The sequence below is a fragment of the Octodon degus genome, unplaced genomic scaffold, assembly GCF_000260255.1.
Source record: "Octodon degus isolate 3935 unplaced genomic scaffold, OctDeg1.0 scaffold00152, whole genome shotgun sequence".
Lineage (NCBI taxonomy): Eukaryota > Metazoa > Chordata > Mammalia > Rodentia > Octodontidae > Octodon > Octodon degus.
Genome location: NW_004524728.1, coordinates 4929545 through 4942920, shown reverse-complemented (window position 1 = coordinate 4942920; position 13376 = coordinate 4929545). Strand labels below are relative to the sequence as shown.

The window sequence follows — 13376 nt, the reverse complement described above, 5'->3', positions numbered from 1 at the left end:
GATATTACAGTACAAGTTCTCATATGTCCTTAGTCTTAATTGACCTTGGAAGGCTAGGGCCAAAATGTTGGCTTTCCTTGCAGCCCTCCTTTTTCTCTAACTTTGGTCTGCAAACTTAGGTTGTTAACCCTCTAAAAGAGAAGCTTATTGTTATTACCATACAACCTAGGCTGTTAAGCTTAACCTCACTGTCTGTCTGAATATCAAACATCTTAGGCATAACATGAACAGGTATTTTTTCACCAAGTATTGGTATGTTAACTTTAAGTCCCTACAGAATATGATGAAAAAACATTAAAAAATTAAAATATATTTTGAAAATAGGCATAAAGAATTATATGCTTCTTATGTTTACACATAAGTCCAGAAATCTAACCATATACAACCTTGTAGCAGGACAGTCCTGCAACATTCCTTTTCTTGTCTCCTGCCTTCATTTACCACCCCTTTCTTTTTGAACAATCATCTATATGAGAGATAGCATGGCAGCAACTGGCATGTCATGAAAAGTAGCCCGTATTCAGAAGACCAGAATGACAGGCACTTCAAGCATGAATCTACTATTACAAATTGCCATCTTCAGTGCAGTTGCTTAGTTCACAGGTGTCAGTATATATAGTTAGTCAGGGTGAGAATCCTTCTAATTAACTGCTAGATTCAAAAGTCTTCTGAAGATTTTCAGGATCATTGCCTTGCCCATCTTCTACATATAACTGTAAGGCTTGCCACAGTCATGTTTCATAGCTCTTCTCTTTTCCATCTCTTAATTAGTTAGTCCTCAAGTTCTTGCTTTCCTTTTAGTTGTATTATACCTTTCTATTTGTATTTCTTCTTTTGAGTTCTTTTTTTTTTTTTTTTCAGAACCAGGGATTGAACTCATACCCTTGCGCTTTCCAGGAAAGTGCTTATTCTACTGAGCCATCTCCCCAGCCCTTGAGTTCTTATACTTGGGAAACTATACGATACTTACACAATTGTGTCTGGTTTATTTCACTTATAAGTGTATCTTCAAGTGGAATCCACTTCAATATAAAGGCTTCAAGTTTACCATTCTTTATAGCTGAGTAATACTCCATTGTATAAAAATACCACATCTTTTTCATCTTTCCTCAGGTGATGGGCATCTTGGTTGTTTCCAAGATTTGGTTATCACAAATTGTACTGCTATAAACATAGGCACGCATATATCACTATGATATGATATGTTCAGATCCTCTGGGAAAATTCCCAGTAAAGGAATAGCTGGTTTAAAGGGATTTCCAGCCCAAGTTTTCTAAAGAGTCTCCACACTGATTTCCGTAATGGTTGCAACAGTCTACATTCTATGAACAGTGGAGAAGGGTTCCCTTTCCCCTACAGCCTCTCCAAATTTATTGTTGGTTGATTTCTTTATGATAGTCATTCTTTCTGGGGTGAGATGATATCTCAATGTTTTTTAATTTTCATTTCACGGATGGCTAATGACGTGGAGCATTTTTTCATATATTTATTTGCTTCTTTAATTTCATCCTCTGAGAAGTTTGTGTTCATCTCAGATGCCCATTTCTGGGCTGGATCTATAAATTTTGGGGCCCTAATGTTTTTTAGTTCTTTATAAATTCTAGAGAGCAGACTTTTGTCTCAGTACTTACTTATCATGATTTTTTCCAAATTTGTGGGTTGTCTTTTACTTTGTTGGCAATTTCTTTTGACATGCAAAAACTTCTCAATAAGAGCAGGTGACAGTTAATTCTTTCAAGTGTTTCCTGTGCGATTTGGTTTTTGTTCATGAACTCTTTGCCTACCCCTATGTCTTCAAGAGTTTCTCCTACTTTGTCTTCCAGGAGATTTAGTGTTTCTGTTTTAATGTTTAGATCTTTAATCCATTTTGACTCTAGCTTAGTGCATGGTGATAGGCCTGGGTCAAGTTTTAGTTTTTGGCATGTAGAGAGCTATTTTTTCCAGCACCATTTGTTAAAGAGGCTATCTTCTTCCAGTGAGTATGTTTGGCCCCTTTGTCAAAGATAAGGTGGCTGAGTGTGTTTGTAGAGGCTTCAGCGACTTCTAGTCTATTCCATTGATCCTCAGGTCCATTTCATTACAAGTAGCATGCTGATTTTATCATAGTAGCCTGGTAGTGTAATTTTAAGTCAGGAATTGTGACGCCTTCTGCCTTGTCTTTATTGCCCAGGATTGCCTTTGTTATTCTAGGTCTTTTCTGGTTCCAAATAAATTTTAGGAATGATTTCTCTATGTCTGTGAGGTATGTCGGTGATAGTCTGATAGGGATTGCATTAAATCTGTAGAGCAATTTTGGGAGTATGGCCATCTTCACAATGTTGGTTCTTCCTATCCAGGAGCATGAAATAATTTTCCATTTTCTGAAATCCTCTACGATCTCTTTTTTCAGAGTACTGTAATTTTCCTTGAAAAGATTTTTGACTTCTTTAGTTAGATTAATTCCAAGGTATTTCATTTTCTTCAGTGCTATTGTAAAAGGTGTTGTTTGTATAATTTCCCTCTCAGTGTGTTTGTTGTCTGTGTAGAGGAATGCTACTGACTTTTGGGTATTGACTTTATAACCTGCTATGTTATTGAATTTCTGTATTAATTCTAGTACCTTCTTGGTGGAGTTTTTTGTGTCTTCCAAGTAAAGTATCATGTCATCTGCAAATAATGATAATTTAACTTCTTCTTTACCTATTCTTATTCCTTTTATTTCTTTCTCTTGTGTAATGGCTCTAGCTAATGATTCCAGAACTATATTGAATAGTAGTGGTGACAGAGGACATCCTTGTCTTGTAACAGATCTAAGTGTAAAAGATTTCAATTTTTCCACATTTGGAATTATGTTAGCATTGGGTTTTCACAAATGGCTTTTACCAGATTGCAGTAGAGGCTATCTCCTCCAATTTTCTGTAGGACTTTGAATATGAATGAGTGTTGGACTTTGTCAAAAGCCTTTTCTGTATCAATTGAGATGATCATGTGCTTTTTAGTTGTCACTCTATTGATATAGTGTATTACATTTATAGATTTTTGAATATTGAAACATCTTTGCATCCCTGGGATGAATCCTACCTGGTCATGGTGTATGATCTTCTTGATGATTTGCTGTATTCTATTTGCTAGGGATTTTATTGAGGATTTTGGCATCTATGTTCATGAGGAAGACTGGCCTGTAGTTCTCTTTCTTAGTTGCATCTTTCCCTGGTTTTGGTATCAGTACAATACTTGCTTCCAGGAATGATTTTGGGAGGATTGCTTCCTTTTCAATTTTGTTGAAGAGTTTGAGGAGTATAGGGAGTATATCTTCTGTAAAGTTCTTGTAGAATTCTGCTGTGAATCCATCTGGACCTGGACTTTTCTTGGTCAGTAGGTTTTTTTTTTAAATTACATCTCTCATTTAATTGGCTGTTATTGGGCTATTGAGAGTGGTTATATCTTGTTGATTCAGTTTTGGTAATTTGTACCTTTTTTAGAATCTGTCCGTTCCTTCTGTGTCTTCTATTCTGTGAGAGTAAAGTTTCTCAAAGTAGCAATTGATAATCTTCTGAATTTCCACTTGGTCTGGGGTAATTACACCTTTTCCATTCTTTATTGTTTGTATTTGAATTTTTTCTTTCCTCTTTTCGATGAGGTTAGCTAGGGGCTTATCGATCTTATTTAATCTTTCAAAGAACCAGCCTTTTGTTTCGTTAATTCTTTGAACTGTTTTTGTGGTCTCAATTGAATTAATTTCTGCTCTAATTTATGATTTCTTCCCATCTTTCAGCTCTGGGTTTGGTTTGCTCTTCCTTTTCTAGTTTTTTTTTTTTTTTTTTTTCTTGCTCCAAATGCCTTCAGGGCAGGTTTGGCTGGTTTGAGTTCTGGGGATAGAACCACAGCAACCTGAGCCTGACTGCTTTGTTGAAGCAGGCACTTAAAGAGCTGAGGTAAGGGGCTCCTTTTCTAGTTGTTGAAGAGGCAGCATTAGGGTATTTATTTGTTCTCGTTCTGTGTTCCTAATGTGTGAGTTCACAGCTATGATTTTCTCTCTGATAACTGTTTTCATGGTATCCCATAAATTCTTATAAGTTGTGCTTGAATTTTCATTGAATTGTAGATATTATTGAATTTCTTATTTAATTTCATCTGTGCCCCATTGGTTCCTGAGTAGGGTGTCATTTTAATTTCCATGTATTTAGAGTTTTTTTCTAGTTTCTTTTGTCATTTATTTCCAGTTTCATTGCATTGTGGTCAGCTAATATTCATGGGATAATTTCTGTTTTTTTGCATATACTTAAGCATGGCCTATATACCAGTATATGGTATATTGGAGAATAAAAAAGGAAAGATTTCCTGTCCAGTTTTTGCCAGTGGAAGCTCTAATACTTCTGAGTCATTTGTTCATGCTTTTATATGGTTGGTACTCATTCACTGATTATCATGCAGAGTATGTATTATGTTAGGAAGTGAACTTGACCCCAGTGAATAACATATTAAAATTACAAATAATGATAATTTAACATCTTTCTTTCCTATCATTATACTTTTTGGTTTTTTCTCTTGTCTAATTGCTGTTTCCAAAACAATATTGACGAGGAGTGGTGATAAAGGACATCCTTGACTCATTGCAGATTTTAGGGTGAAAGCTTTCAGTTTTTGACCACATATGATGTTTACTGTTGGTTTGTCATAGATAACTTTTATCAGATTGAGGTAAAGACCATCTACTCCAATTTTTGTCATGAATGGATATTGTACTTTGTGAAATGCTTTTTCTGCATCGATTGAGATGATTGTGTGAGTCTGTTGTTGGTTCTGTTAGTATTGTACATTATATTTATTGATTCGCATATGTTGAACTATCTCTGCATCCCTGGGGTGAATCCTACTTGGTCATGATATATAATCTTCTTGATGATTTGCTGCATTTTGTTTGCCAGTGTCTTATTATAAATTTTTGCATCTATGATCATTAAGGAGATTGTTGTGTAGTTTTCTTTTTTAGTTGAGCTCTTCTTTGGTTTTGGAAATGGGGTAATATTTGCTTCCAGGAATGATTTTTTAAGTATTGCTTCCATTTCTTTCTTTAAAGAACTTAAGCATTAGTATCATTAGTTATTCTCTAAATTTCTTGTAGAATTTAACAAACAGTAAATCCATCAAGGCCTGGACTTTTCTTTATTGGTAAAGTTTTAATTGCACTTTCAACTTCATTGAATGATGCTGGGTTATTTAGAAATTTTATATATTTTTGGTCTAGTTTTGATAATTCAACTATGGCTAGGAATCTTTCCATTTCTTCTGTGTTTTTCATCTTATTAGAATTTAGATTCATATATTGGGTATTGATGATTTCCTGGATTTCTGTGGGATCTGTTGTGATTTTCCCCTTTGTATTACTAATTCTTGAATTTTATATAAAGAATTGAAAAAAATCAGACCCCTCCAAATTCAAGATCCGATCGAAAATGGGCATCTGAGTTGAATATACACTTCTCAGATGAAGAAATACAAGTGGAAAATAAATACATAAAAAGTTTGACATCATTGAGCATTTGAGAAAAGCAAATTAAAACAACACTGATATTAAATGCTGAGAAGGCTGTGAGGAAAAAGGAACACTTCTCCACTGTTGGTGGGAATGTAGATTGGTGTAACCATTGTGGAAATCAGTGTGGAGATTCCACAAAAAGGTAGAGTTAGAGATCTCATTCTTGCTCTTTTGGGTGTCCTCTCAGAAGAATTAAAACATACCACAGGGATATATGTGCATCCATGTGCATAACAGTACACTTCATCATAGTTAAATCTTGAAAACAACCTAAATGCCCATAAACTGAGGAATGGATTTGAAAAATGCAGTTTAAATATATATATATATATATATATATATATATATATATAATGGATTACTGATAAGCCATAAAAAGGCATAAACTGGAGACATTTGTAGGTAAACAAATGCAACTCATGACTGTATTCAGAAATGAAATAAATCAGGCCCATGTGTATAAACATCATTGTTTATATTGTTTCACTAGTGTGAGAAACTAAATGAAGAAACAAAATCCAAATAATACAATGTACAATAGATATTGTGAAATGGGAAGGAGCTTTAAAGAAAAACTGACAAAAGTGATGGAGGAAAAGGGAAAGGAAGAAAGAGAAAAAGACAAAAATATTTATACACAAGATAGTTAAGACTGTTATGCAGCTGGTTTCTTTTACTTTATTGAAAAGAAAGGTTTGTACTAATATTGTTTGGACAACATATATGCCTATAGCTTGTACTCTGAACAACTACTAGAAAGATAATATGCAATGTATTAATTATTGTAACTCTTCTACTATTTGGGTTTGAAACTATTCTACTGTTATTTTTTCTATTTAAAATAAAGAATTGCATGCAAAAATTACCATGTAATTTTCACAAAGAAAATGCACAATGTGTAATGAAAGTATATATCAGTGTATCACAGTTGCCTTAATTTAGCCTGAGAAAAGCCACTGAATTTGGGAATTGGCAGTGGTATGCAAGATAGTGTGTGACAGAGAGAGGGTCATAGTATGTAGGCAGAGAGAGCATCCTTTCAAAGACCCATGTGTGCAAAGCCATGGTGAACTCAGCAAAGAGCTGTAGTTGGAGGTAAGTTAGGAGAGCAATGTAGGCATTCACTAGTCAGGCTGACCTACACTTCCTGGCTTAAGAAGAGGCACAGTTGCTTTGGTGCCAAGTCTGGTGCTGACTTTGGAGCTGGCTTTAGTGAAAGGGTCTCTCTCTCTCTCTCTCTCTCTCTCTCTCTCTCTCTCTCTCTCCCTCTCCCTCTCTCTGTCTCTGTCTCTCTGTTTCTCTGTCTCTCTCTCTGTCTCTCTGTCTCTGTCTGTCTCTATATCTCTGTCTCTGTCTCTGTCTCTGTCTCTGTCTCTGTCTCTGTCTCTGTGTCTTGGTCACTGTGTCTCCATCTCTGTCTCTGTGTCTCTGTCTCTCTCCATCTCTCTGTCTGTCTGTCTCTCTGTTTATCTCCGTGTGTCTGTGTCTGTCTCTGTCTTTCTCTGTCTCTCTCTCTCTTGCATCTGGAGATGTTGCTTAATTCATGGCTTGGGTATTTGTGTGCTTACCATATTCTTCCTAGAAGAGACATTCTTAATTACTTGCTCATGGGCTGAAATCTTGTGTTTCAGCCACAGTATTTTTGCTTGAAGCTTATACTGTGTGTGGCCTTCCCATTGGTTGGCTGGTTAAAGCCATCAGCTACTGGCAGCACTCTTTGACAGTAGCCCTGCCCCCTTGCATCTAGTTTGCAGAGGAGTTCAGTCCTCAATATCTGCCTTATTTTGGATGCATCAAGTCTCTGTTCTCTCAGGGATGTTTTATTCCAGGGTCCATGCAATCAAACTCTTGTTTTAAGAGTGGTAGAATAAGAGTGGTACAGTACACTGAAGTTTTAAACTATCTCTACATTTTGACATTCAAAATTATTAAAAATACACCTAATTATGGCATTTTCACTCCATAAATATTTGGAAATGCATAAAGTAGTTTACTAAATTCTTTTTATTTATAAATTTTATGTATTTGGTACAGGGCCTCACTACACAGCTTGGTCTTGTAGCGATTCTCCTGTTTTAGCCTCCCCAGGGCTGGAATTACAGGCATAAGCCACCTGCCTGGTCTTACAGCTTATGAAATTCTAAACATAAGACAGTATCATCTCAACAATCTTAGGGACCTTGAAATCATTTAGAAAGAAATGAGTCGCTATGCTCAGAGAATATCCTAAACATATAAGTTTAACAACTATTTCTTTATCAAATTCAAAGTGAAAAGCACTTTTCTATGCCCTAGGGTTATGGCAGGAGACAAAATAATGATTCTGCTTCCATCAGTCTATTCTAGTGGAAGCTTGGTGAGTGCAATTCTGTGTCAGACTGTTATGGTTTGTGTCTAGTTGTCCCCCCAAAGCCTCATGCAGTTATGGGGTGAGGATTTCTAGAGTTTGTGTTAACTCATGATCCACTGGGATTATGTGTGATCCAAGGTTGGGATTATGGGTTTTAGTACTGCTGGGATTACCCATAGGTGGGTAAATACTGGGAAGTACCCATAGGTGTGAGTACTTCCCTACCCTGGGGCAGGTAATTTGCATTACAATGTAAGGTGGGAAGAGAAGCCAGCTGCTTGAGCTGCTGCTACCCCTCCCTTGAGCGCTTGCTCTTTGCCTCTGCCATGAAAGGTTGCTTTCTGCTCTGTGCTGCTCTGCCTTGGACCCAGCTGAGTATGGACTGAAACCTCCAGTAACTGTGAGCTAAATAAACCTTTCTTTCCTTCATTTTAAGTGTTGGGTATTTGTCCCAGCAACGAGAGAAGAGTAACTAAGACACAGACCCTTCTCAGGAAATTAGAGGAACTGCTTGGTGCTCAAACTCTGAACCCTAGTGGAGAACCTGAGGAAACTGGCTTTCAGGGCAATGACTACATAGTTGCTAAGAGAAATTCTATTCTCTGCAAACCAGGAGGTTCTTCACTGCTGCGTGGGCCAACACTGATTCCTCTGACATGTCAGCTGTGAGTCCAAAATGCCTGGAGCCCAGGTTTTGTGAACGTTTCCATCTTCCATTCTCACAGCACTATCTTTTTCCATAGTGTTCAAATAGACACTGTGCAAGGGGCACTGAGCAATGGTAAATTTTCTATTCTGAGAATCATCCAGGCCTCTACTGCGCCTTTTTCCTGACCTTGCAGCTGCCATTTCTTTGAGTCTTCTCCATTTATTATAAATCAAGGAGAGAAAACTTGGAATTTAACATGCAAGCTAGTTAATTTCTTCTTTGTTAGCATTGCTAGTAAATTTTTAGAAGTAGACAGCCTTTTCTTTTAAATTCTAACTCATATCATTATTATGGTAGCATTTCTTCATCCTCTTAGAAGGAGTTCATGGGCAGATAGGCACATACATGAGCACTAGGTAGCAGGAAATTTCAAGGGCAGTAGAAATGATGTTTTCTAGTAGCCATATTTCCTTCCAATGGGCAGTTTCCCAAAAGTCCAATAGCCAGGGTCAAAAGGAGCTACTTTGAGCTTTTCAATATAAAATATGGAAACCAGATCTGAAGGGTTCATTTAATTTTCAAAAAAATATTAAGGTTCTCAGCATATTTTTCTTTTCTTCCATTCAACATATATAACCCAGACTAGACTGGGGGAATTACAGAACAAAACAAAAGCCACAGGTGTAATTTCAGACTTAATGTGAGAAGTGGTACTGATCTGATTCTTTGAAAAAGCCTGACTGCATTTCCATAAGCTAGTTCCTCCTTTTCAGCATTTGCTGCCTTGCCCCCATGCTTCCCTGAATTAAAGGCATTCTTTCCAGCAAGTCTTAACAAGACAGTAACAAGCTGGCAAGTTCATTTGCAGTAGTAGACGATTCGCAAACAAGATGCTAACAGTCTTTTGTGATCACAGTTTCTGAAGATCCCAGCCTCACAAAAGTGCTTGTAGAGATTGATAGCCATACAGACATGTAAAAATAACAAATGAAATGAAGAGAAATAAATTTGCTTTTTCATTACAACAAGTGATAAAAAGCATTGACCCCCATTTAGCACTTGGCCTTGGCCTGCATTTTATTTCATTGTTTTTGACCTGAGATCATAATTTTTATAAAGAAACAGTAAAGAGGCTCAGAGGTAACTAAGATGATGGGCGGCTGGAAATGAGCATTTCTTCAGGAATTTATTATGCTTCAGAAATGTCTGTCTGAAGTATTAGTTCCATAAAAAGGGAGAGAAGCAGGGTTGTTATTAATTTTTAAGGCTAGCCAATGGTTTGCAGCTCAAGAACAGGGCCTAATTTTGTGTTTTGCATAATTCAGAAATTTTCAATAGTTTGAACAGGTATCAAAATAAAAAATAGTATATTGTCCATGCAAATACTGTCCTATTACATTATATTTATAGTTCCCTTCAGAATAAGCTTTCCAGAAATACTCATAGAAGAGCTGGAATGTTACCAATGCTGTTTTCTTATTTTGCACTTAGAATAGGGAAGAACAATTCGAAGGCCATATCTTCCTGCCTGTGAGCTGGAAGCGTCACATCCAAAGCCGTTTGTTACTTCACCTAAAAGCTTAGCACTGGCACCAATTGCACTGGGGTATGAGATCCCTGCGATTGCTCATAGACATTACATTTTGCTCACATCTTCCTTCCGAGAACTCTGGGAAAATTTAATTACATTTTCACTTTGGATTTTTCCTTTCAATAAAAATGTAAAATTGCCCTTGTTTGAGAACTATCAGATTAAAAGGTTTGTGATTACTTTTCACTGTCCCCTCTCTTGCAGTAGATTATCTTGTTAAATTGGGTATATTCACTTTGTTTTGAGCACCTAAGCCTTTTTTTGACTCTAAGTATTATTTGAATTGATGACCATGCAGCTATTATATCCAGATGCCTCTTGGAGCTTAAAGCATGGCCCTAATAACAAACACTAGAATTAAACCTTTAATGGAATGGGTCTGCTAGCAGCTGCTCCAATCTCAGTTTGATGAGCATTAAAATAGCTGATTCAGAGATTTCTGTAGAGAAACAAGTTAATTGAAGAAATCAAAGTCAATGGGAATACACTATGTGCTAGTAGCAATACAATCTATGTCAGCTGACATCATTATTTTAAAAGAGGGCCAATAGAAGGTCAAAAACATTCACCTGTCTTAGATGAGCCTTTGATTTCACATGTCATGCTGTGTTTCTAAGTTTTACTTAAAATCACAGGTCTCAAAGAAGTCTTTTCTATTTTACTGTACCACATAAAAGGAGACTAATGATTAATGATTACTGTATGTTTCTCCCAAAATAAGGTAGGACAGTTACTGGCATCTATTTAGAGCCTCCCAGCAGTTTATGAAGGAAAAAAGAAGAACATGGAATGTTATTTGTGGGGCCAGGCATGGGGGATAGCTACTCAAAATCAGTCTATAAAAGATACAGCTAGGATTTACCAATGTATCAATTTTTGAAGAATACACTTAGCCTAAGTCCCCAAAACATCCTTTATGTCACAGTTTCAGTGCAAATCATTTGTACTCAACCAGTTGTTTCTGGCCTTGCAGCCTGTCTTGGCTGAGAAGTGAAGCATGCTGCTGCTCACTGTCTGTACATTAACCTTGTCAGATTGTGGAGCTAATGCAACTCCTGGAACTGTAATTTTAAAAGTGAACACCAAAGTAAAATGTATTGTCATTACAATCATACTTTAGAAGTTTAAGAAACTCTCAGACTCATCTAGTATTTTTAAAAATCCCCAAGTAAGCATGAAATATATGATACAATGTTTTTGCATATTTTCATTATTTGATACATTTAATCACAAGGTCTAATATTTCCTACATTTGACCAAATAAATTGAAAAAAATCCTACTATGAATTAAATTCTAGTTCATATGTCGTATAGAATACATATTGACAGAGTGCAGCATCAGAGTGCTTTGAAATTGTGTTTTAGAAAAAAGCTATAATAGTAGCTACTTATCCTCATTTTGGCAAATAATCCATTTTACAATTATGACAATAGTTGCAGTGCCAGTGATAAATATCTAGTTTGGTTAAGTATGACTTTTCTATAAAAAATGCCTTTTGAAAAACAAATTTAGGTTCTTTTTGGTAGCACATGAACCTGTAAGAGACTGTGAGAAGAATGCATTCCGTATCAGCCAGCAGTCAGTACGTGACATGGGACACCCTTTGCACTAAATCTCTATAATATAACTTTAGGTCTTTCATTTGGTACTAAAATATAACAGCTTCTAAGCATTCTAGTAACCCTTTTATAGTATATCTTGTATTTTTTATATCCTACCTTGAAGATTGTAATGTTTGTTTTTATCATAGCATTTCATATAGTTTTAATGTGTATGGATTTTGCTTAATGCATTGTATTGATATACTATTAGACTTAAAAATTCTACCACCAACATAATCATGGTTGGTGATAAATAAAGTACTCCTTACTATCTACACAGAGTACTGTTCAAATCCCTGCTAAATGCTACAAAGGCAACAGACAATAGCAGTCCTTAGGCTCCCAAGTCTGCTCATGCTCCCACATAACTTCAATATCTGATATCACTTGATTTGTGCACAATTTAGTGTCTCAACCCTTCATTATAACTTTACCTCGTTCTATCATTTTGGATATGAAAGAGTTCATAGTCTTCGAATGACAGTTTTAGAAGCTGAATCACATTGAAAATGAACCCACAGGAATATATAACAGTACTTACATGTGTCTTCCTCTTCCATGGAAATACTGATCACATAACAGGCATACACAAAACCAACCAACTGCAAAGAAGAAAAGAATATATACCTTACAATTTATACCTAACATCTATAAATATAAAGAATATGTGCTAGTAATTTCTATGAATTATTATAGAAAAAAAATCTCATTTCAAACAATAGCTGCAAATTAAAAGACTCTTTTCATTTCTATGTCACCTTAAGAACTTTCTTGAAAATATGCAGCAGTACACTTGGGAGCCTGATGCAAGAGTGTTGTGAGTCTGAGGCTAGCTTGGGTTACATATCAAGACTGTCTCATAAAACCATAAACAAAGCAGGACTAAGGGAAAACAATTTCTAGATTCTTTTCTTAGATTTGATATAGAATTTAGGAATAAGTATACGTTATTCGTAAGTTTTTACTACTTAAAAACAATTTATACCATACTTATTATTACTGCAACTATTTTAATGTGAGAAATCATAAAAGGAATCAAAATTTGCTGCTTATAAATTGAATAGCAAGCCCTGCACCCAGGAATGCTGAGCTGACCATTGAGACCAGTTGTGATGCACGCCTGCAATCTCAGTGCTGGGGAGGCCGAAAACAGGAGGATCATTGTGTAGTGAGACCCTGTACTGAATACATAATAAATAAATACATGAGTAAATAAATAAATAACCATGTATTTCATTACTTAACATTCTCTGAGATGTAAATTCTATCTAGCTACTAAGTTGTTTTGTTAATTACATCATAAGAAATGTAAGAACTTTCTGGTGATAAGTTGTGGTAAAAAGAAATAGAAGACAACATTTATACTTTGTATATTAGTGGCTCAGAGAGTAAATGCAAGCAAGAACAACAGCTTTTGTAGCTTCTCATATTGCTTTCTGCTCTTATTATACTGAGAAAATGATTTTTAGTCCATGGAGCCAGAGACACTTTTATTCCTAGAGAACAAAATTGTTGATCAATCTATTTTAGTCTAAGATTTTTTTTTAAATTTATTTGATTTTTTTTTCCCTTGGGAACATGGTTGCGTCATTTATTTACTGCTCATTTTCTCCTCTCCAAATTTTTTTTTTTTTGACATCAGTTATTTTATTTTAAAGAAAAAAAA

General features: G+C 35.7%; 1 protein-coding gene across 1 annotated transcript in view; it reads right to left on the bottom strand.

The window, feature by feature from the left end:
* Positions 1-13376, bottom strand: part of Nkain3 (sodium/potassium transporting ATPase interacting 3) — a 713236-nt gene that overhangs the window by 29962 nt on the left and 669898 nt on the right. Inside the window, exon 5 of the mRNA XM_012517190.1 lies at positions 12252-12312. Within this exon, the coding sequence (XP_012372644.1) occupies positions 12252-12312 (61 nt within the window). The remainder of the gene's footprint in view (positions 1-12251; positions 12313-13376) is intronic.